This window comes from Melopsittacus undulatus, chromosome 5 (assembly GCF_012275295.1).
Source record: "Melopsittacus undulatus isolate bMelUnd1 chromosome 5, bMelUnd1.mat.Z, whole genome shotgun sequence".
Taxonomy (NCBI): domain Eukaryota; kingdom Metazoa; phylum Chordata; class Aves; order Psittaciformes; family Psittaculidae; genus Melopsittacus; species Melopsittacus undulatus.
Genome location: NC_047531.1, coordinates 76,839,227 through 76,865,054, shown reverse-complemented (window position 1 = coordinate 76,865,054; position 25,828 = coordinate 76,839,227). Strand labels below are relative to the sequence as shown.

The window sequence follows — 25,828 nt, the reverse complement described above, 5'->3', positions numbered from 1 at the left end:
CATATAGCCTCAATACCAAAACAAGGTTTCTGTTGCTGTCTAAGAGACCGCTACTACATGCTGGAGCTTTATCATTATCTTCTATTTTAATTTTAACAGTCTCTAGCTACCTCTGTTGGTTTTTTTTGTGCAAAAGAATTGGAGGTAAAGCTGACAATTCTTGTCTTTTTATGAAAAAAGTGTACACACACACACACTCCAAAAAAGGGAGAAAATGCCAAACCTCGTCCTTATTCCCATTAATAAGACTAAATACCTGCTTCTTAACTTCAGTTAAGAAAAGGCTCTGAGGTAGGTCAAAGATGCCTTGACTTCTATACAGTCACTACAGAACTGTAATGGAAAACCTCACAGCCTACAACACTACAATTGCTCTCTATGACACCTTTGGCCTACGTGCTGGTTGGGTGATTCCTCCACCCCTTTCCCTTTTCTAATCCACTGGATCACACAGAGAGGTACCTTATACTTTGAAATTAAATCACTGTTGTTAGAAGTTTGGTCTGTGGCATGTTACATCACATATTCTGTATCCTGGGTTGCACTGGAGTGAGACTTGCTACCTCACTGAAGCATATAACACAAAGATGAGATTTTAAAGTAGCAGTAATGAGACAAATCCAAATTGCATAGCACATACTTATCTGTGCTTTTAAAGGTAAGTTTCATAGACTGTTTCTCCAGGCAAGCTTCATTTACATATTAGTTTCTTATTCTGATGCACAATTTGCATTATCATTTTTAAGTTAATTGGCTACTTAGAAGAGAATTAGAAAATCACAGTCTTTATCAGAGTTCAAGCCCTCTATAAAAAGGAAAGCCTTAAATCCCAAATTGGTTCTCCCTTCCCCCAAAAATAATTTGGATCATATGACCTCAAAAAAGGGCAGGTGCTGCAGATCTATGCTGTACTAGAACAGACTGCCTACATGGGCTCATTTGACTGCAACACATCCCCCAGTGCTAAGCAGCAAACAGGTTATCTGTTCCACACTGGTATTGTGTACCAATGCTGGTATGTGTGTATCAACAGCTCATTAATAGATTAGAGATCAGATCAAGCAGGTGTCTTCCCACTTAGTAGCAAAAAAGTGTGGAAGCAGATCACTGCAGTAAATTACTGAAATACAGGATTAGCAGGGAAATATGAATCAGGAGTCAATTGCATGAGCATTGCTTCCCCTGTAGGAGGCTCACGGGCTATCTTCCAAATCACTATCAGACACTTCTAAGTTGATATCAACTGCATATTGAAGAAAACTTGCACTCTAGTCCATGATCTGACCCACTGATGGACATATTTGATAACAGCAGGCTCAGAAACCTCTCTGAACACATTTCTCAGTTAAATAGTGAACCACTGGTAAATATTGTTATGTATCATCCAACAGCTTTTCATCCCTCTTGCAGTGGCCTAAGATAATTTACCAGGCCATAATCCAGATCCTGCATTTATGTACATATGAGGACGAGACAGGAAAGTATGACTAAACTCTACATGTAAACTGCCTTCTGCCTCTGACCTATCTACCAACACGTATTGCACATCACAAAATACCCTTATTTATACCCCAGATATGCTTGCTCTTGGCCAATTCACATGGATGGTTACTTACATCCTTCCCCCTATCTGGGTTTTTTACAAATAGTTTGCCCACTCAGGATTATTCTAGGAAATTGACTTTCATAGAAATGGAAATCCCTCCTTCCCTTCATTTCAAAGCATGCATTGTGTGCCCTTTTATAGGCCACTCATGAATCTCACCAGCCTCCTGTCAGTCCTGTTAGAGGCTCTCAGGTTGTTTCTGACCACTTTCTTACTCCTTAGCTACTTACTCTGCAAGCCCAGATAACTAAAGCAACCTGACTTTAGTGTTTTCAGGGAGTGTAATCCTTTCCGTTCTGTTGACTCAATTTGCTTTTCACTGATCATTAGCCAAATAATAGCAAGTGACACACTTTATAGCGTTTATTTTCAGTGAAAAGAAAAAAGCGTTATTTCTTCACATCATTGCTGTCCTTACACTTTATGTTTAATAATTGGGCCGAGCTTCCATTCTGCATAGATTTTCATCTCAAGTTCAGGTCATGAAAAGAAACGACTTACAAAGCTTTTTTCTTATCTTGCCTACATTTCGGAAAAATGACAGCTTGGGATATACACTGTAGAGCTCCTGTGTCTGCTGAATTCTTCTGTATTATCCTGCATTAGCACTGTTAGCAACAGAGCCTAAGTTTTGCACTGAATTTGTAAGACCTAAGGAATGATGCTCTGTCCAAACTCTTCCTGGTTTCACTTTAAGTGATTTAGCTTGTCCTGGTTTGAGCAGTAGCAGTCATTTTTCTCCTTCTTGGTAGCTGGTGCAGTGCTGTGTTTTGACTTTTGGGCTGGGAACGGTTGCTGATAGCAAGTATGTTTTGAGTTACTGCTCAAATGTTTGGTTTGTCCAAGGCCTTTTCTGAGCCTCATGCTCAATTTCTCTAATTGACCAGGTGTCTATACCTAACTTGGTTTATTTTTGTTTATCTTTGTGTTGTACAACCATAGTTTAATATCTATGGTAGTAACAGCAGTTATACTACTAGCATGAGATATTTACAACTAAATAATGACATAGTTTATAGAAAAGCAGACTGGGTAGTATATCAGAGTCCTTGAGAAGTGGAAACACAGAATGCAGTGTCCAGGAACAGAGGCATAAGATAAGAGATGGGGCACAATCTTGGCATTGGAGACCCCACAGCTATAAACAGTTAACTAATGGTCAGTTAAAATAAAAATGAACTCCTGGAGCAGGCCAAAATGGGGTTTAAGGGTAACAGAGAACAAAAAAAATCCTATCTTGCATACATAAAAGGGAACATACATGTAAATTTGGATGAAACCTGGAGCTGCACACCAATGAAGAAATACGTAAATGTATGTTAGGAAATATTGATAAGTGACCCCAAATTAATCTCAGGAGAGGAAGAAGAAACTGTCATCACAAACATCATATTCCTCCTTGTGAAGGACACCACATTTCAACAACTCATTGTACCAGTTCCTCTTCTCCCGCTGCAACAAATGAAACCTTAGGACCCAGAGGAGCATAAATGCCAGGAAAATAGGTAGAAATTAAGAAGTATGAGTTACAGTTCTGATTGTATTTTTATTATTATTACAACTTTTAAAATATGTAAAAAACAGATTGCATTTGGTTCTTTTATAAGGATTAGATCAGACTAATGGCAATTAAATCTCAAAATTTCAGTTATACTAGCACTAAATTTTAATTCTACTTTTAAAACATGTTTCCTGTCATTTACAAAAAAAAAGACTTTGAACCTCACACTTTATAGTCTTGCTTCTAACTTTAAGTTTTCATTCTTGAATTCCAATAACTCTATTTCACTTCTCTCTCCTTGCCAAGGTTGGCTAAGTCTATCATTTTACAGTTACACTCCAACACACCTTTCATATTTTTAATCAGACCTTTAGAGGTACAACTCAAAGGTAGAAAACTCCTTCCACTCTCCAGGCTACTGAAGACCTAGCTGAATAGTAGGTTTTCTCAATACATTCCTTCGGACACAGGTATCAGGAAAAGCTCACAAAGTCCTGTATTGTGAGAAGAGTCTGTTGGTTGCTCAAACATAACAAAAGGAAAATCTGATTTCCTGTCTTTATGGTCAACAGCTGAATTCTCCCTTGACACCCTTATGACAGGGTCTTGTGTCTTTTTCCCTCCTTCTCTTGCCCAGAGACCTACACAGCAAGACTATAATGACGTATATTCTGGATCCAAGAGCAAAAATTTTCAGGGCCACACAGATTCACAGAATGGTTTGGGTTGGAAAGGATCTTAAGATCATCCAGTTCCAATCACCCTGCCATAGGCAGGGATGCATCACACTAGACCCATGTTGCCCATCATGCTGTCCAACCTGCCCTTGAACACTGCCAGGGATGAAGCATTTACCACTTCTTTGGGCAACCTGTTCCAGTGCCTCACCACCCTCACAGTAAAGAACTTCTTCCTTATATCTAATCTGAATCAGTACCATGAAACAGCTTACTAAAAACTACACAATTAGGTCAATTTAATCTCACTTTTAAAAGCTGCCTCTATTACCAGGCAACATGTTTTCTCAAATATAATTTATTCACATCACATATATTCTCTACATTAATGTTTCTTGAAACATTAATTTTTGAGAACAAAACAGCTGATTCTAGGATATGCCCTCCTTTGCAGCTTAATTATTATTTTTTCCTCACTGCTATGCTGATACTGTCTTTTCTCTCAATTTTAATAGTCAGCTTTACCAGAAACACCACTACAACCAGTCCATGGTGGACAGGATTTCTGTTGCTCATTTGGGTTTCTAACCGTAACAAAAACTTGTCACTCACCATGTGCTTATACTAAGCTCATGTCATCAAAGTCTCCCTACCATACAGGGAAATTTATTTTTGCTGCTACTGAACAGTTATATTCAATTTTACATCATAACTGTAGTTAAAATGTTTTCAACTAAATGAAGTTTCATCAAATGTACTGTCTTTGATGAAGCAAAAATGTTTTCTGGATTAATTAAAATTAATTTAATTAAAAAGTTCTAAATTTAGTTTTGTTGATATTACTAATCAGAAAAAGTTTGAGAGCTGCAAATACCTTCTCTCACTATGCATTCTCATGGTCTTTGGAAGCATCTGGTACAAAATGACTGCTCAAGTCTGGTGTGACCAGCGATCTAAACTCTGATCCTAAATCAGGCAGAACAGGAAATTGAATATATACAGAGTAAAAATAAATTTTTAAACCTCAAAAGCTGCCAGATTTAATCAGAAGTAAGAGTAAGTTTGGCAGAGGCAGCTGTTCGCTTCCTCTCAGCCTCCAACTCCTCTTTAACTCCCCTACCCCTCCCAGTTCTACCATCCACTTTGGTCATGAAAGATAAACTACAGCATTCACTGAAAGTTCTCACTCAGGACAGTCAGGGCTGAAACAGCAAAGACAAAAACTTTCTGGTAGAGGCATACAGGTATGTTTCCACAATTCTTAGGCATAGACAAGTACCATTAGCTCCTACAAGTCCTGAACTGACAAATTAAACAGCCCTATGCTGAATGTAGATTTTTACTGCAAAACCACCAGCATCTGCTCAACTCACCTCCTTAAGAGCATGAGGTTGTTTCAAAGCATGGTATCTGGATACTTTCTCTTACTAATTTGGAACATATCTTTATATTTACGCTTTTCTGACTTACTGACAGTTATGTAGCCCCTCAAAAGCTTTGCTGTTTGCTTTATTCTGTTAATTTTAGCCACATGTTTTTTCTCACCTTTCACTCAGCTTGTCAGCACTGGAACCTATGAATCCACTTCATTTAACATGTTTGCTTCCTTATATGCACTGCAGATTGTGATCCATCTACACCACTGAGAGAAAGCAGCCCTTTCTTTTTCCCAGTGGAAATGCAGTCTGTAGGAACAACCTACATTACTAGATAGGTGAATTCTTGAATGTCAGCATCAAAACTAGCATTACAGACAGAATAAATCAACATTAACACTATTACACACTTTTATACAAAAGGTCTTACAAAGGTATTCTGGGGATGACTGAAAATTAATTCCCCCCCCCCAGTGAAAAGTTACTCTTGTGCAGTTTTGTTTTAAAACCAGGGAGGGGGAATATATGTCACATACAAGAATATCCAAAAAGCAACGAGAAAAGCACAGTGATAAATAGGGAATTCTGTTTTTACCCTAGCAGAGATTTATCACTGTAAGAGTCTTTTGACTTTGACAAATTTTACAGTAATGAGTTGTGTATACAACCTACAATAACTGACAGAAAATAATATATTCCATCTGCTGGAGGTGTCCCAGGAGGCTGCCCTTCAAGGTCCAAAAACTTTCACATTTTTACAATTTTTTTTCCTCCCTAATAAAAACATTATGAAACAGCTATTCAGTTCATTTTGAGAAGCATACATTGCAGTGACTAGCTGTTACTCCAAGCCAAAATTCAAGTGTATGCAAAAGATTTGAGTTACACTCAAATGTTATTTGTTTTTCTTCTACTTGGATCAGTCTTTATGATTTGCCATTCACTCTTGCTACCATAAGTAGCTACCATCTTGATACTCAAGTGCCTTCTTGTTGTCTTACAGGAACGTTAAAGGTGGAAGAGTTCATACATGTCTTGTCATACTGATAACAGACCCTGCTGCAGGGACGTATGTACAAAATAGTTGGCAAAAGTACAAGTAAAGATCAATTTCAAGACTATAAAAAACAATTATAATCTCAGGTGAGGATTAATTCATTGCAGGTTTTAAATCACAACGGAAAAAATTAAACTATACACCCTCTTATGAAGGAGTTCTCCAGCAGAAGCAATAGATATTCATGAAAAGAATATAAGGCACTAGAGTATCTTCAGCATCACAGTTACTTTCCAGAATTATTCTTCTTAAATCTATGCTCGCTTTAGCTGTTCCTTTTTAATTTCTTTCTAAATACCTAAATCATTTCAAGAGGTTTGACTTCAAGCAAGGAAACTATTACTGCAGAATACTCTTTGGCCTTTCCATTCCTGCAAAGACAGTCAAGTTCTCAGGCTTAGAGCACTGTTAGTCACACGCAAAACTCCATGCATGGTGCGGAACTAAGTTAAGAACTGTCTTCCTTTTAGGTTATTGTGTTTGTTTCAAGATTCCATCATTTATGGTATGTAAAGATTTAGTTTCTACATCATGCACTATCCACTAAATGTTTATTACATACTCAAGTATCTCAGAAACCTTAATGTTGATCATATCTACAGGCGTTATAAAGCTTCCCTTTTCTCAAACCTTCATATAGAAGGAGTAAGCATTTTTGCTTAGCTTTGAAAAACATGCTTCCTAAGCAAGTTTTGAGCAAGCCAAGAGGATGCTGCTTGGACATGGATATATGAACAGGATATCCTAAGAAAAACCTTAACTTCATGAAAAGGCACATTCATACAATGTGGTTCCTGGATTAAGGCAAAGCTCCCTTTTATCGAGGAAATTTTAACTTAATTTCAGTCTATTTCTACCCAGAATGTAAAATTGCCTTAATGGGACTGTTTATTCTGTTGTCTGCACTTGCCAGGCATTTGTTTCAGGTCTCCCTACAGTCTCTTTTACATCTGACTAGAGCAACAGACTAGAAGAGCTATTTTAAAGCAATAGCTCTGCTCTTCCTAGGTCAAGCCTATAAAAGAGGTCTAATTCAACACCAAAGTCTGCCATCGTCTGTAAAACATCCAGTCCCCTCAATCAATGAATAAAATATTCCACTATAGCAACACTGAAACAGAAGCTGGCATGGCCCTTTTCAATTTCATTTCTTTATTATTATTTTCTCTGTCTTTTCTACTCAGCTTTTGAGACAGAAAAAATATTCCCATTTACAGGCTTGAAGCCTAGTACTTCCACTTCCCAAGAATAGAAACCTATTAATTCTGGCAAGAATTTCACCAAGAGAAATCAGGTTTAAACTTTTGAGAGGTGTCAAGAATGTTCAGTCAATTGAGCAATCAAGTTAGCCAACTACATTCTTGGAAGCTTTGCAACAGAAGGAATAAATCAGAAAATCAAATGAAGTGTGACTTAGCCTGACACTGGCTAAGGCAAAATGTGAAAGAAAATGAAAAATAGATAAAACTTAACTGGTAAGGGAATAATATGCATGGCTGTTTCTCAGAACATGAATAAATTAGACCAGCTCTAATAAAGAACAAGAAAATGTTTTCAGAAAAAGTGGAAAAAAGAAAACCTTTCATTTTCCTCAGTTACCTAGATGTCAGACAAGAAGAGATACAGGCTTGGCTTTTCAGTCTCTTTGCTCAGACTAACTATGAATGCTTAAGGAACATAGATGAAGTGAATAAATGTGTATTTTCAGAGTCATGACTACAGACAACGTGGTCTTCAACATCTTAACTCTACAGTTACAAGGTACACAACACATTGCTGCTTCTCTCCATCACCAATTGATACCAGAATATCAAAATACACTAAGCAAAATCTGCTATTACATAATCAGCAAGGGAAGCTGTATGTATCTAATAAACATTCTGAGAATGAACACAGTATTCCATTAAGAGACATGCAGTTAAAGCAGCAAATTTATAAATCACACATCCACCCCTTTCCCAGAACCTATAGAAAGCACTGGAAATACCAAACGACAACTAAAATACCACCACTGCTGAAAAGCATTCTGACCTCAAAATGACAGATATGAGATTTATGTGAGTTTATAAAACAAAGAAGAACATGAGGAGTAATGAAAACCTCAATCAGTCAGTGGAAGAAAGAAACTCTTCCATAATGGCAGTTCATGTCTGTCAGTTGCATGAAGCACAGGCTTGAAGGTCCCTCTAAATCCTTGTGGGGATCGGATGTTCATATTCCCTATAGATATGCTTCAGTATACCCCAGCTCTCAGGTCCCTCCTATGCCACATCTGACTATTGTGTCATACATGACAGTTGCATTGACAATACAATCTAGGAACCATGTAAAGTCAGAGCAACCTAATAAAACTCCTACCTTTGTTTATGTTCAATACAGAAGACACTATATATTCCTTCTGAGTCAAAACAATATAAAGTAGTTTTTATTAAAGCCATCACATAAAGACTTCAGCCATATTCTCTCCAGGCTGAAATTCTGTGTCAGCTTCAATATCACATAAGAGCAGCAATTTTATACAGATTTGATGTTAGGTTTTCATCTGTCTTTGATAAACCTCAAGACAAAGCACCACCTGATAACATACCTTAGACTACAGCCAGCATCTTTGAATACGTCAGTTAACTTGGCAAGACTTTGCATGCCTGTGGGTATGGAATATAAGTCCTCCTATAAGACTATGAGGAAACAATCTCCCATTGAGCTAAAGTCTTAGCAGATCCAGAGCTAGCATAGTTTCCCCCAATCCCATCAGACAAAGGAAATAAACACAAAGGTGGAAAAGTTAGCTTTCATGAAAAAGCCCTGACTTTATAGTAAACAACACTGTTTCATACCCACATTTCCACTACAAACTTAATTAAAATGAATCCTACAAACAAAGCAAGTAGTGAAATTTAGCTCAGCAGTGAAATTTAACCAGTTTCCAGGTTGAAATGCAACAGCCTCTTATACCAACACACAATATTTTAAATGAAGCAAGAAAAAATCCTACTTATCAAAACCTCATGGTTGGCATACGCATAAAAATATTCAGCTTTTCCTATCATAATTTACTTGCACAGTGTTTAAGAAGCTGCTGTAAAAAGTAAAGATATTCTTCAAGTTTTATTTTTCTTCCTTCAGGCTTTATGTGAGGTAAAATTTAAAGATGGGGTAGATAGGAAAAAGCTTTCCATCCACTTCTGAGATAATTGAAAAAAGTAGAGTTAAATATATATCTGCCATTTTGATTTTGGTATACCAAGAAAATTCTTTTAATATTCACACCACAGGAATCTGAAGGTTTCCTTTGTGTTCGCCCTGGTTTTGGCATATAACTGTCCTTGGTTTGAGACACCTTCCTTTACTGATTAATTTTTTCCCCCCACCCCAGAAATTTTCTCTTCACCAGTTTAATTCACTTTAACATTGTCTCCTAAAAATGCTAACCCAAACATAAGTAAAATCAAATTACCTCCAGGTTCCTCAATGTAGAAAGACACATCTTTTTTGTCTTCTTGTCCATCAATGTGATCATAAGTGATCTGTGGAACAGACAAGGCACTTTCTCCTGGGTTTATTACAGGTGCAGAACCATTACCACAGCCTAGTTTCCCTTTTCTTTTGTATCTTCTAGCCTGTGGTAGTAGAAATGGGATGAAATCAGAAGATACTATCAGAATAAAAGCAAAGTAAACATATGAACTTCACTATACAGTAAATTCATTTAAAGTTGGTTGTTTGGATTTGTTTTGTAAAGGATGCAATTGTAATTCAACTAAAGTGTTACAACTGTGGTTGATATTCTCAAAGTGGCTGATTCTGAATTATCAACTTAAATCTGGTAAGAATTTCATTCACAGAAGTTGCCTAGCACATTCTGAAAATCAGATCTCTAGTAAAATTTCCAAACTGGGTCCAAACCGCAAGGCACTCAAAATACTAACCTCTTCAGTACACCAGCTTGGCTGTAGCATCTTTCTAAAGCTCTAATTAAACATACCCATAAACTTTGAATTAGGAGCTAGGCATTGTAAAGACTTTTTAACTAAGGAAAATTTCACTTTTTACTGAAAAGGCTGAATAAGGCACATCAGGAGAAAATAAAATCTTTCTTCTGCCTCCAAAGTTGAAGTTCTGAGTTCAGAAGCCCGAGAGGCAACCTAATAAACACCGTACAATTGACATGAAAGAAGTGGTGGGATTGGGGGAGCAAGGAACAGAAGGTTTGTTGTTAACTGGTTCCAAGCAAGGTTGGTCTCCATCTTTCTTTTTGTCTGTCTTTGTGACTGCTAGTGAGCAAGATATCAGTCAATCATATACTAACTATATGGCATGTGCTGTCTGCCTCCTGGATGCTGCCACCACCCAGTTATATTAATATTACTTCTCACAATATTTATTTCCAGTCTCAGTGATTATCTACTCTTTGGTCTAATCCCACCTGGGTCTATTATTCACATACACCTTAAAATAGAGGTAAGAGCCATATTTCAAGTCACCTGCTGCTCCCCTAATCTTCTGACAAGGAGCTGAGATCAAAGGCTACTGCACTCCATTCTACAAAAAGTTATGGCCTCTGATTTGACCACTAAGCAGTCAGAGATAAACATACTCATCAAGAACATGTATTTGCACATATCAACACTAATAGCTCGAGTCTCAACACATTCACAAAAGGGGCAATGCCACCTGGTTAAGTCAACCAGTTCCTATTTTATTACTATTGCATCCAATCTTTTTTAATTAATTTTTCTGTTCAGCTCTGCAGCAATTAAACTAAACATGTTCAAAATTAATCAAATGGAGGACAAAAAAAAATGGCATAAAATGAGTATTATAGTCAGTGGATGCACTATCATATGCTGAAATGCTTCTAAATACAAAGATTATGGGCTTTCATAGAAGGAAAAGAAACTAGGGGTTCTATGGAGAATAAGATGCACAAGATGATCAATATACATTCAAGTCTTTAGAGTAAGAGGCTAGGTAGAGAAAGAAAGCATTAGCCTCCTTTGACAAGGGAAGATAATCCATTGTAAGAGATGAAAAAAACATTACTATGTTAATGAATTAGGGTTAGCAGTTCACAGGGAAGTTCAGGTTTAGTAATATATTAGGGAAATCCCTCTCTTTAGAGAAAACAGAGGGAAAATACTAAGGGTACTAAAAACTGTCTATTTTTACCATTCTTCAATCCTGCTTAGTATGTGCAGTTCAGCAACACATCCTAAGCAGCCTTGCTTCAGCTTTACCTCTTTCTCCATGGCCATTCTGCCTCTAATCATGAAAGTGTTACTCTCATGGCAAAGTTGCACTCTGCTCAACACTGGCTGCAATGTTGCAACACCAAAATGAATTGCATATGTGTACAGGTCATGTCTGTGCAGATTTCTACATGTGCTGTGCAGAAACTGCACTGCAATTCTCCTCTGGACAATAGGGATCAGTGGAATTTCACTACCTGAATCCAGGCCTATAACATCACTTTAGAAACCCTGAGTATCTGAGCTAGACCTGCAGCTGACCTGAGCCTTTCTACAAGTGGTGCTGAAGGCTAAGCAAGCTTGCCAATAAAACTACACAGCTATGTTTAGGCAATTCCACCTGTGTAGACAAACACTGCTCCACTTTACTGCAGCCATAGCTCATGAATTTGCCCAAATTTCTACACACCATCCCAAATAAAAGTACCACAGCAAGAAGTGCTTGAGCAAGTAAAGCAAAGATATGGTCAGCGACATGTTGAACGTTAATGCAAATTTGTATGCTAGCTTTCTCCTTTCTTCCTGTATGCAAAATGAGTGCAAAACGGGGAAGTGTCATCATTAACTTACACTACCTTTTGGAAGGTAGTGTAGACTTCAATGAGGATAAACCAATGGGGAACTGATACCTTCCCAAGCATCAGGGAAAATTTAAAATGATAAGACACTTGTCCCCAAGGAATATTTTAAGGAAAACTAAACTACTCATGCTGTAACATGGGGAAAGCAACCAAATATCCCATTACAAATGCCTTTCAGCTGTCCAAATTCTTTGTACATTTCATAAAGATTTTGGCAGGTTATCTCAATCAAAGTAAAAGCAAGAGCAGAGCACTTTGCCAACGCTCCACTACCTGTTTTCTCAGGCTGGGGCTAGATGGCGCTGGTGGCTTTTTGGGATTTTGCACCGGTGGTGTAACATAGATCTTCCATGTTGCTGTAGAACTGCAGGATTTCTCTGCTGCATAGCACCGCCACAGAGTCTATAACAAAATCCAAACCCAATAATCTCAGTGAAAAGCAGTCACTGCTGTCCTGCAGGACACGTAAGTCAAACGTTGCTGCAAATCAAACTGACAGCAAAGTCTTCAGTCAATGTAAACATGCTGCAGAAGGGTTCTGACTGCAATGACTGTGATGTACCACATCACACCATGCCTAATAATACACACGCCTTCCTGTATACAATTGTGGTAAATATAATTTGCATCAGGAAACACACTCAGCACTCACTGGTCTTAAGTACACTCTTTATAGCATTCCCGCTAGGAACTAGAGTCTAACACACCCACAGTAAAACAAACAAACAAACCCAAAAACCCCTCATAAAATCCCCACAGGCATCATAGAATACTGCTGTTTTCTTTTTTCTGCAATGGGCTACATCTGAGTATTTTTGCACCATGCTGTTACATTCTTTGTATGCATATAGACAGTTATGCTGGAACACTTTTCACAGCATCTCAGGATCTGGCAGTTGCACCAGACTTAAGGGAATATTAAAAGGTAGTTATGAATTAATTATTATAAAAGACTTTTTCTTTACTATTTTGCCAAATAGACTCATTGCATACAGTTTGTGTTGTTATGCCTGTGAATAGCAGGTTTGTAAAGCCTTCTATGCTCACGCAGAACAGTGGGAAGAGGCAACTGTCTAATTCTATCTAGTGACTGAAGTGGGTCAAAAAGACAAAGTGATTAAATACAAGTCATAGATTTATAGCAGTCTAGTAACTGTGATTCTCAGTACTTTACTAGGTCATACTCCCTCTCCAATCCTCACCTAAACATTTTATTGTTAGGGACCTTACCTGAATTAGAGAAGCTGCAGCTGGAATTTGTCTGTTGAAATGCTTCTGACGTTGCTTCTGCTGCACTTTCAGGGCAAAACCAGACCCCAGGATACCCTAAATGTAACCAAAAATTACTAGTCAGACTCCAGCATGGCCTTACGTGCCTAAAACAAATACTTAGTTAGGAAATAAAGACATTTACATAAAAGACTTTCCTAGAAATAGAAAATATCTGAATTTTCAAATGTGACAAAATTCTATTTATTTCAACAGATAAATCTGAAATTGAGCATGTCGATGTTGGCATCATGTAACTTCAATGAACAGCACATGTTTATTGCTGTGACCTACAGGTAACTTTAGTCAAAGATTGTCATGTTCCACAGCAGCCCTACCCAATGGTATCAGAAGCAAATGTCAATGTCACATGACTGATCTACAGCTATTCTTTGCACTTATTTTTAGTTCCTTGAGAGAAAACAAACAAACAAAACCAACACAAAATCCAAACCACAACTGAAGTCAAAGCCCAGTGGGGTTTTCCAGGCAAACTGAGCACAGAAGACAAAGATATGCATTATGATTTCATCATATCTGTTAAAACTGATAGCTACTTAAGATACACTTGTCTTTTTCTAATTATTTTGATGGTGCTGTCTTTATTTCCCTCCCCATTTGTTTATCTGAAGACTCCAAAAGCCCAAAGATGCTTTACAGGAGCCAGCAAGAAAGCAGATACAGTTTCCTAGACCTCTGCTTTGTGGAACTGTTCCTCTCCTTGCAGGACCCCAGGCTGTTCTTACATAATCACAAAAGAGCAGAAATGGAGTTTCACCTCTGGCACCAACATGCTGATAAAAAAACCCTTCTCTTTTGCTTTTCCTCAAAGAATAACTTCAGTTCTCAAAGTAGCCAAAATTATTCTTACCTCCTTTCTAGGCCACATCTCCAAAACAACTGCAGTAAAGATAACAGCAGTTTCCTTTGTGTGTGTATGTGCACAGACATATACACTTGAGCATGTGTGCGTCCACATTCTGAAGCAACACCCACCTCCATTATTTCCTATCAAAGCCACCAATTTAAAACTAACTAATTGTGAGCCCAAGTCAAACATATTTTAGTAAAGAGAACCAAGTTCTACTTACTGCTGGCAGAGCAAAGAAAGATATAGCAAATACTGAAAAACAGGAAGCTATTGTCTTCCCAATCCATGTCTGGGGAACTTTGTCTCCATAACCAATTGTTGTGACTGTTACCTACGTCAGAAACAAACACCTGATTCATTACAACGCAGTACCTTTTTCCCCCCACTCCCAAGAAAAGCAGGAAAAAAAAAAGAAAGAAAAAAGTAGAGAAGTATCATGAGACATATATATATGGATCAACAGTGTTTGTGTCAAAGGAAAACACAGGAGTATGGTAAACACCACTGAGGCTTTATCCTGTTTTTACATTCTTCAACAGGGATTCACAACTGTTCTGGATGCAACAGTAGTCTGGACCCAGGATGGCTGTTCTCACAGTTTGTAGCTGGCTGCTTCTACCCTTTCAAAACTGCAAGGATTTTCCTGTAGGCCTGATACCATAGGCTTACAGTACTTCCACTTTTGCTTTTAAAATGTAGTTCCACAGAGTTGAGAAGAAAGCCCTGCAAGCACTGACTTGCACACAGGTAAATACACAGACATTGCTGAACTACAGTCAGACAGAGACACTAGATGCAGCACAGTAAAAGCTATGCTCTGTGCTGTCAGGAAGGAAATGGTACAGAACTAACACCATCCAGTTTGAATCTTCAGAGCAAAAGAAATACACAACCATTTCAAGACATGCTATTTCCCAGCCTAAATATTCCAGGAGATGAGGAGCTAAGTACAGGGGGCATCATGTTCAGCTTTTTTCCCTCCCCACACAATACAGCTCTTTGCTGCTCAAAATGGTGTTTAAACCACAGGACCTACTTACCATGGTGTAGCAAGAGCCAGGTACTACCTAAAAGACGGAGAGCCCAGAGTCAAAGCAGATAACGTAACAAACAGGGTAGTATCCCTACAGCCAGGACACAGTGCCACAACACTCGAGCAAAAGAGATGCAGAAAGAACAGCTAGGTTCACTCAGGAATCCAGATTATAATGCAGTATCACAGACAGCTGTGAAACAGGTCCAATATCAAGCCAGCAGGTCCACCCACAGGTCATAGTTAGAATTAGGTCCAGTAGTCAGCATATGGATCCACACAATGAGGCAAATTTAAGCTATCAGCCCATGAGCTGTGGAGGGACTAAATCACTGTGGAGGTGTCAGGCCACTCTGAAAAGCCACAGAGACAAGGACAAACTGAGTAGGGACAGAGATTTGGAGCTGTTTCTAAAAGCTCCCAGCAGGCTGGAAAAGAATTCAATATAAGCCTAGTGGTCAGTGAAGGATTGGTTCTGTGAGGAAATCAGAGTCCAGGTGAAGGCTGGCCCATCAGAAGGGTTTGTAGTATAACAAGGACCAGCTGATCCCTAACAGAAGGTAATCCCAAGGAAGGAGACAAGGGAATCCCACAGCTGGTGAATCAAGGGCCTCACCACCCTGGGCCCAGCCCCACAGTGGTATAGACTCACAGGCAGTGGTCATGTCCAACAAAGAGTTTAAATCACAGAATCATGGAATTGTCAGGGTTGGAAGGGACCTCCAGAGATCATCTAGCCCAACCTCCTGCCAAGGCAGGGTCACCTAAAGCAGGTTACATGGGAACGTATCCAGGTAGATTTGGAATGGCTTCAGAGAGGGAGACCCCACAGCTTCTGTGAGTAGCCTGTTCCAGTGCTCTGACACCCTCAGCATAAAGTTCTTCGTCATGTTGAGGTGAAACTTACAGTGTATTAGTTTTATGGTCATTGCTTCACATCCTGTTCCTGGGGTCTACTGAAAACAGTATGGCACCATCCTCCTGGCACCCACCTTTGAGATACTGATATGAGATCTCTTGGTCTGCCTTTCTCTAGACTAAACAGGCAAGCTCCTGCAGTCTCTCCTCATACAAAAGATGCTCCAACCCCTGATCATTCTTGTGGCCTTTGCTGGATCCTCTCCAAGAGCTCCTTGTGTTTCTTGTACTGAGGAACCAGAACTGGGCACGGTTATACCAAGGTAATGAGGTAAGACTGAGGTTAAATATGGAAGCAAGCCCACAGGTTGACCAACTACTATCAAAGTAAGCTTTTAAAAGTTTTTTTTAAAGAAAAAGAAAAAATAGGCTAGTGTTTATTTCTCATGAATCTCTCTCTTGATGAACTCAACTTTGTGGTACCTACATCCTCTAATGAATACTATTACTTTGAACTCCAAACTGCTCTCAGCAGGAGCTCTGTCTTGCCAGGTGTTTGTCCAGATTTAATATGGCTTACCCATGAAATGACTCAGGTGCTGTGTACTAGCAGCAGTACAAACAGATGAGTTTGCCAGCCCCCAAAATTCAGCTTTGAAATGCAGTATGTGTTAGTGGGTAGTGGAGGAAGTTAAAGCAGTGTTTCTTTAACGACACTTCAAATCCTCAGTGCACCCAGATGACCCCTTATAGTCTGGGATTTTTCCTTCCTTTTTCTCTCTTTTTTCTTATGAAAGGCTTCTTGTTATTTTGGGGGTTTTGTTTGTTTTTGGTGGGGTGGTTGTTTTTTTTTAGTTCTCCAGCACTCAGGACTTAAAAACAAACTGCAGCAATGTTGAGCTGCCTTAGTGTTACTATGGAAGACAGTATGAAAGCTGTAACCACAGAAAAGATGATTTTCCATCTCTACAGCAGGCATTTGGCTGGCAGATTCCTGCAGGTGCCTGAACATGTCTCAGAAAGTTTATCCCTGGCTACCTTAAAAGGATTACTTCTTGGTAATTTAATTAATGCATTGAAGTATGTGGAAAGGATTATAAATAATATAATGCTCTGGCTTTCTTAATCACAACCAGAATGTCTTTCTCCTTGTATAACCAAAAGTTATTAGTTATCTGCTCAGAGAATGTTCAATAACTAAACTTTGAAAAATGACACCTCCTTTGCAACACGGATTTAATATGACACTTTGCAGCTGGTATGCACATGTTCTAACACAGGCTCTGAAATCATACATGTACACTTCAAAAAAGGAAGAACTCTAATTTGGTAGAAGTCAACAGAGCTTCTCACATAGGCAGATGTCCTGAAGTTTGAAGAGTGAGAATTGCATACCTCAACAAACATAGTAAATATAAAGGGGTTCAAACTGCTGGCTCTGAAATTGAAATATATTACTGGAAATTATGAACAATCGACCCTAAGTACCTCTGTGTCAGCTAACATCTACTAGAGTAACTATTTAACTCAAGTTCAGTGGTACAGAATAGTCCTGTTTGCAGCAAAACCAATAAGCATTGCTATCCACAAGAGAGGGCCAACAGAAGAGAAGCACTCCTGCATCCCTTTATTTCCTAAAGAAAAAATACCCAGGAACGACAAAAACTGCTGTGACATGGGTTGCAATACTGGGAGATTGACAGTGCTGTTGGAAGTACTTTTGCATGTGTTCTAACATGCCATAACTTCTGAAAGTGGCTTCATGTAAAATACCACAAGCCTTTGATATCTGCAGTTTAATCTGTGTGCCTGCCAAATCTAGGTGGAACAACCTTGCATTTAACTGAAGTGGGTGAATGTAGTTAGCATTTAATTCCAGCTCTCATTCATTCTTTATTTTCCCTTTTTTCATATTTAAGCCTTTCAGGTCATTTGTATCAAGTTCAGCAAGCTTGCACTTTCTACTCAAAGCAAAATGTTACCCATAATACACACTGTGGTTTTTGTCAGACATATAAGACTTTCAAATACTTGCTACCAAGATTATTTTCCTATGGTTCAGTTTTGAAAGGCAAAAGTGAAATCAAATTTCAATCCCCAGTAACTCCACATCTGTGTTTCTATGTTACAGAAGATTTGAAAAGAAAAAGAAACTGATTCACTTTGTCCTTTGTCACTGCTCCCAGCTGTGAACTGCACCTGCACCGTGACTCACTAATGCTGAGGAGGCCTAGATGTCTGAAAAGCTCAAACAACAATTTAAACAGTGTTCTTCATGTGCCTCACACAGCTAGAGAAAAAGCTGATTTTATCTTGCTATTATACAAAACACGTCAAGTTCTGGAAAACAACAAAAAAAACCTCATTGAACATTTTGCAAGGCATATACATATGCTGTGAATTACAGATTCCATGTCATCTATCTCAGCACGGTAAAGTAATACATGTTTTAAACTTATCTGTTGGTCTTCATAACTGCACTCCTTTTAGATTCCTTATGCCCAAATTATTAACAAAATATACTTGTATAAACACACCATGATTTTTTTTTGCCTTATTTTTTTCCTCTTTAGTCAAATCAAGGTTGTGTCTTCCAGCATTTAAAAATATGTTGTAATGCATATCTGAACATTCAATGCAACTCATAAAGCAAGTTCTGGATTACTAGAGCTAAAAAAAGTAAAATGGAAGGGTGGGAAAAGCATACTGGCTTCACATGAAAGTTTTACTACATGCAGAAATAACCCCTGCATGAACATACATGGGCAGAATTGCATTCTAAAAACCATCGCTAGTTCCTAAAGTGATTGCTGGAAATCCTTTTTTGTTTTCCACTCTACCTTGCTCCCCTCAGTTTGATAAGGGGACCTTCTCATTCAGGTCTGAAACTGGGCATTTCTGGACTTTTGCAGGTACAGGCCTAGGAATTACTTAATGAAACAACAAAGACATCGTGCAGAGCAAACATGAATGACTATCCTTTAATGATTACATATTAAATTAAGATCTCCTTACTAATAAAACTACTTGCTTTTAATTTCTTTCAGTGGTGTCTTTCTAAATCACATGGTACTACAACCCTCTTTGGAACTTCACTATACCAGAAGAAATTATGAGAGATTTCTCAGAGGTTTAGCTGAACTAGCACAGACTTTTATGGGAGCCCCTAATGCTACTGAACTTGTTACAAGCAGCCCCGCTTTTAATTAATGTACTTCACAGATCATTCAGCTAGACCATTAATAAAAGCAGAAACAGTAGCTGCATTCCACTGTGTTCAGTCATTTGAACACTGATATTTTTGAGCTGAAGAACTAAAGTAATAGCAGAATAAATGAGCCTGTGTACTGCTTTGTTTTCTTAAAGTAGACATGGGGTATATTTCATAATGTCTCTTACACCCTAATCCTTTCACTTTTCTTTTTTAAATACAGCACAATCTATCCATTTGGGACATTTATCCTTTTCCTCTGCTAGCTAGAGCTTATGTCTACAACTATGAGGTTTTATATTTTGAAATCTTTATCACATTTTATTGAGGTCTTTCACAAGTGATTGTTGTATAGGCTAGTTCATGGGTTTATTTCTTCCCAACACATTAGATTATCAGGTCCATTCGGCCATTTAGTGGATTTTTCTTTTTTAGTAGATTCTCCTTAGTTTGTATTGTTTTGCATACCCATAGGTGATACTTTGCAAATTAAATAATTGCCTGACAACTTAATTACATGTTTTAATAGTTAAAATTTTTTTATCCTGAATCACTTAAAAAGTGGTAACTTAGGCTACATGTAGTATAATCTGCATTTCTGTATACTTTGCTAAAGTTGAGGTTTATGCAGCATCTAAGTTAAGAATTAGAAACATATCTATTAGGAACTTTTTTGTCTGCCTTCCCAGACTTATTCACCAGCTTATTTGATTGTAGATAAACAATTAGTTTATGGCCCAATAATTATGTTGGCATTTTTCAAGCCTATCATCTAGGAACAGATCCAGTTTATTGTGTTTCAAATCACTCTTGAAATATAACCTTTTCTCTTTGGAAGTTGGTGTCTCTGTATCTGTTCCAGTCCTCTCATTTTTCTCTGTCACTAACACTGACATGATGGATCTCCTTGGATTTGTTATAAAGAGACAGTCAATTCATAAAATATATGAGGTTCTTCAGTGGGGAAAAGGAGCCACAAGAGAAGAGATGGTTCGTGCAACATCTAATAAGGAAGGAAAGCATGAGTCACAGTCAGAAACATGATGAGAAGAGCCATATGAAAGGAGTGTAGAAACAATCTGGTCTCTTATTCTGTCCATAGCTATCTGTTCCTTTTTCAACTGATTCTGGGCATACAGACAATAAGTACCACAATGCTTTCAAAATCTTACTCACCCCTTAATGATATTTTTCTTTATTTCATCAAAGATTTGCACTGACCCTAATTGATAGTCGATATCCAAAATACTTGAGCTACTTAATTTTACAGTGAATCATGGAATTATTAAAAAAACCCACAGAACCTGTAACCTGCAAAGTGAGATTTACACAAGAAGACCCAACAAAATAGCATTATTAATCCATCTTCCACAAATAGAATACACTTTCCAAGTTATGCACCTTTTGCAGACAATTAAGAGGAGTTTAGAAGAAGTGGTATAGGTTTTGGAGGGTATTTATACCCTTTTGAAATGTGGATTTCAATGTGTACTTTTTGTATCTGTAAACATTCAATGTCCTTGCTAAGGACTTGCTATCATGCTTTCACAATATAGTTTAATCCCAAAATTATTTCATTGTATTTATTAATCTTTTTCTTGTATCCTTTTTGAAAGGTTGGTGAGCTTCCCTACAGAAATACATTTTGCAAAGAAAGAAATGACAGATTATTTAAAAATTCACAACTTGAACAGAAAATCTCATGTTCTAAGTTTGTGCAGACATTTTGTTGGTAAAGACTTACCACACCCCACCAGAGGGCATCAGCATAGCTGGAGAAACCTGTCTTCCCATCCTCATCAACTGCATCCTTCTCAGCAAGATAAACGAAATAGGATGAAAAAATTAATCCCAAGAATCCAATGTACAATGTGGTTATGAGTTCCTATTAAGAAAAGGAAACAAACAAGCCCCTAAGTTTTGCATCATATATGTTCTGTCATTGTAAAACATTGTAAATATTGGTGGGGTTTTTGCATTAGAGCAGAAAAATTAATAAATTACATTTCCGGTACAAAATTTGCTTCCAGTAAAACAGGTAGTTCCATGACTTGTTTTCTATTCATATTCATTTCTATTTATACACAACGAAAGAATTCAAGAAGCCATCATTTATAAAAGATGGTTTGGACAGCTAAATGTGGGGTAAGGTATCTCTACTGTTTTACATCTTGTAAATGGGAATTGTTCTATTCAACTGTCCACTCAAAATACCAAATGTATTTTTGAAATTTGAATTTACTTATTTGAAAAATAGTAGAACAGTTTTGGACATGCACTTGTGAACAGTACACTAAAATAACAGTTAAGAAATTGCAACCATGTCTTGTGATTATGCCTGTATCTAAGCAATGTATTTGTGTATCTAACATTTAGATTGTTTAAGACTGAATATTGATACCTTAGCAGTTTCATGTGAAGATGAAATGAAATTTAAAGATAAAATGTTAGGTAGGTGTAAACTTTCCTTCAGTCCTGAAAAAATAAACTGTTTGAAGCTAGGACAGTTTGTTAGAAGGGACTTCTGTTAGGGCATGATACACTGCTTGTGAATGTACCAGTTTCCCTGCAGATTTTTGGATAGGAAGGATGTGACTTAAATACAGGGTTGTTAAATTCTTCAGAAAAAAAATGTGCTTATGTATTTAAACAAGCCAAAATGTATGGTGTCACAGATGCAAAATAGTGTTAAGCTTGTGAAAGCAGCACTACATTATAATCAAATGAGTTACTCATCTACACCTCAGAAAAGTCCAATAACTAGTTATGAGTGAAAATAGCCTATTTTAATTACTCGAAGTTTAAATGCTTCAGTAGTTAACACATATTATTCCTTTATTTACTTTGCACATATTTAGCCATTTTTGTTGTGAAATATTATCATACTACATCTTCATTGGCATCTGCCTTAAATTCTTTACAGTTATTTTTTTTTCCCTGAATCCAAAACAATATGGGAATTAAAATATTCGCATAAGACAAATTTAAAATTGAAGCCCATCTAATAAGGGTTGCTTCAACTCATAAAGTATGTCAGGTTCTCACATTTGTGAGGGAAGGTTCAGGTTTTTCATCGAGCTTAATTCAGATTAACTAATACATTTATTTATTTATTTATTTTCATTTCCTTATAAAAGCTACCTAAAGAAATGTAGCCCTGGTAGCTACCAATTGCATCCAGCAGCAAGAACTATATACACTCTTCCTTCTTCTATAGTACTAATTAAAATCTAGATTCCGTAAGTTTTTATGCAGTCTTAGCATAAAGCAAAGTAGATGTTTTTTCTCTAATAATTTACTAATGACCTAAATAAAGAATTTTTATAATATTTAGTTTTGTCCATGGGCAAGTCTTTCTAACTGAGCCTAAATTTTTTCAGGCCTTTTGGTAAACAAGGCAGATGAAAGCGGAAATAACATAAGTTTCCAGTAGTTCAGATTTCTATGCTGGTCACTCTTGTTTTCTCATCTTTTTCTTGTGTACTACTGTGTACTTGTAGATATGACTTCATTGTTCTAAAAAGTTCCTTATGTTCACATTTAGAGTTTGCATGTCTCTAATTTTTCACAACTTTTTGGTTTGCCTACACAAGTTTTTTTTCAATGCAAGATGAAACTGTTTAACACCTGAAACTGTAAGTTCAGTGATCCATAGAATACCGCAACAGTTGGAGACTAATTCTTGTTGCCTGCTTACAAAGAAAGCATTCTGCTTTTCTCCAGTAGATTTGTAACTTTTTTCCACATCAACAGAAATCTTTTAGTTACACTTGGCATGTTGTTTACATCTCAGATATTAACAGATTTTACATGTTATTGAGGGATGGCCATCACTGTTTTCTTTTGATTTTGTCTCAGAGGACAGAATTAGAGAGTGGTTGATAATTGGAATACTTCTGGCTTAAGTGCTGAGTTTGTCAGAAGCCAGCAGAAAAATATGCTTTTCAGCAGTGCTGTGTGTCTTATGAGATCTTTTCAAAGTGGTTGGAATGTCAACAGAACTAATTAGCATATTTCACCATTGGCATCTCTCAGCTCCAGTCCTATATTCATGTAAAGACTGAACTCTTTTTAAATAAAGCCCAGATAAAAATGTAATTGTCTTAGACTTATTCTAAATGTCACTCAATGTTACATATGTATATATACAGAAAATACTACATGCCTATATTTAAGAACAATGGTAGCAAGCTAATAAATAATGTCTTTAAGAGAGAGTGCAGAAGATTTTGAAATAATACATACTTCAAGAGATATAGATAGATTGGTGTCTACCAATGTCAAATAGTATGAGTTGATGCATGATCTCAAAGTAAAATGCAGCTTGCAGAAATCAGGCCTTAAAAATTTACATTTATACAATTTTATTATTTTTTTTTTATAAATAAGAGCTTAAGAGAGTGTTGCCTAGTACTGTTTTCAGCAAGGACTTACAGTTACATAGATGCAAAGGAAACAGCAATAAAAAAGAAATATGCATAAAGGTAAATTTGACTTGACTTGAGTCAAGACATTTTTTAACTTAGATTATATTTTCAGTTGCAATAAGGACCACACAATATGAAATTCAACACTGAGGAAAAATACCAGAAAAGTCTAATTCCACAACTCATCAGTAACACCCTCCTCAAAGCAGTAGAAGACCTCACAAAGCAAGGTGAGGAATAAGTAAAACTAACTGAGAGGATTACAAGCTGGAGCTGGATTGGCTAACTCAGTTTTTCAGTAAGCTCCATGATTTTTCCATGTCCTTCTATCCCCACATGTGATATTGACTCATGTTTTGTTGCTTTTGGCAAGAAATGCTTGTATAAGCTCAACCTGCTGAAAATAGAAGAGCTTCCTAGCCAAATCAGGCCTGAGTGAGCTAATACAGCTATATGTGAAATTCCAAAACACATGGAAATCATTGGTGACAAACTTTAGTAAGCTTTTCTGGGCCCACAGAGGTCCAAATGCTTGTTATTTTCACAGATCACGAGATGTGAATTTATTTTCTCACATTGTTTAAGGGTCTAGAGTCCCATTTTCTTCTGAAAGAGTACCAAACTCAACAAATAAATGAGAACCTTGTACTCTGCCTGTAAAGAAAAAGAAGCTGAGGTGTTTTTGTTTTGTTTTTCTTTTTAAACAAAAATTTCTTTAAGAGACTGGACAGGAATAAAGGTTCTATTTTCTCTTCCCTTTGGTACCATGCTAGGGTTTCAGCTACACTTGTCCAATGTCAATACAGAACTGTGGTTTTGACTTTTTTTTATTAATGTGTTAGTGGGTGATCTGCTCTGACAAGTACTACAGATCTGTAGAGTTTTATATATTATCACAATCACTTCTTTGGATTAGCAGAACTTCAGGTGTGTTTATTCATAAATTCACTTCTCCATGGGTATTTCATTTTAAATCACTGAAACTATTTAAGTTTGTGACATTTAAGATTTGAGTGTTATATTTTGGAGATAGCATTTCCAGATTCTTGACTAAAACTTTGAAACCCGCAGCAAAAAATTCTCTCAGACACCTCTGTCATTAAGGTTAGCAAATGTTGGGAAAGTGTGTTTGGATATCAGCTCTGCCCTAGCTAGATATCCAGGCAATGCAACCTTAATAAATGAAGACCACACAAACTTGGAGTGTTAGAAGTCATTCTTTTGTACAGGATAAAAGCAGGCTTTATACTAGAGCACTTTGGTGTGCATCAGTGCCGCATAGCCACCATGATATAAAATTTCCTACAGTAAGGGGGGGGGGGGGGGGGGGAGTGGAGAGAAATAAAGTGAAGAAAAGCAGATTTTAACATAAAATTAATCTTTTGGATTAAGTACCTCCCATTCTCACTCATAACCACACTCATAAAGTGCAGGGTAAAGAACCCCTTTACAAGTCTGAGGTAAAGATTCATAGCACAGTATTAGCCCTCCATAGTATAGTATGATATTTAGAGGCTAATTATAAAAGTTTGTTATTATATTCATAAAGCTAAGTCAGCTTTTCATTGAGAGATTCCATGAAGTCCCAAAAGAAGCCTTCAACTAGAAATTTTTAGAAGTCTACACTAAAACATTTTAGCTTTCCCTGCTCAATGAACTTTTATGCAGAATATCTGTTTCAAAGCTTCAATGGATATATAACAATTTACAGCCAAGTTTAACTCTGTGAATACACCCTTGAATAAGTAACTTTTCTAGCATTTACTATAGCATAGTTAGTATTTTTATTTATAGAATTAATTGGAAAGCTCTTTATTCAGGCAATGAGAATAGAAAATAATTGACTTGTTCTATCAAGACTTTTTCGCTAGTATTTGTTTTTCCACAGAACAACCAAGCTAGGAACACATCTTCTGTGAACAGTATTTGCAGTATAAAGGCAGTCCACATAACTGCATTTAATAAATTATATTGAAGGATAACAACAAAAAAGTTAATTTGAAAAAAGAAAAATAATACCTGATATGGATACCCTGTCAGCTACTGACCTGAAGTACAGTGTTCCCATTTTAATAGTAGAAACACATGATAGACCTACAAAGTACTTTTTCT

General features: G+C 37.2%; 1 protein-coding gene across 1 annotated transcript in view; it reads right to left on the bottom strand.

Moving 5' to 3' along the window:
• The window catches only part of LOC101871346 (potassium voltage-gated channel subfamily KQT member 1-like), a 465,763-nt gene that overhangs the window by 395,818 nt on the left and 44,117 nt on the right, over positions 1–25,828 (bottom strand). Inside the window, exons 6-10 of the mRNA XM_005148017.3 lie at positions 21,034–21,174; positions 14,408–14,518; positions 13,278–13,373; positions 12,321–12,449; positions 9,675–9,837 (exon numbers count right to left, since the gene is read on the bottom strand). Coding sequence (XP_005148074.2) covers positions 9,675–9,837; positions 12,321–12,449; positions 13,278–13,373; positions 14,408–14,518; positions 21,034–21,174 — 640 coding nt within the window. The remainder of the gene's footprint in view (positions 1–9,674; positions 9,838–12,320; positions 12,450–13,277; positions 13,374–14,407; positions 14,519–21,033; positions 21,175–25,828) is intronic.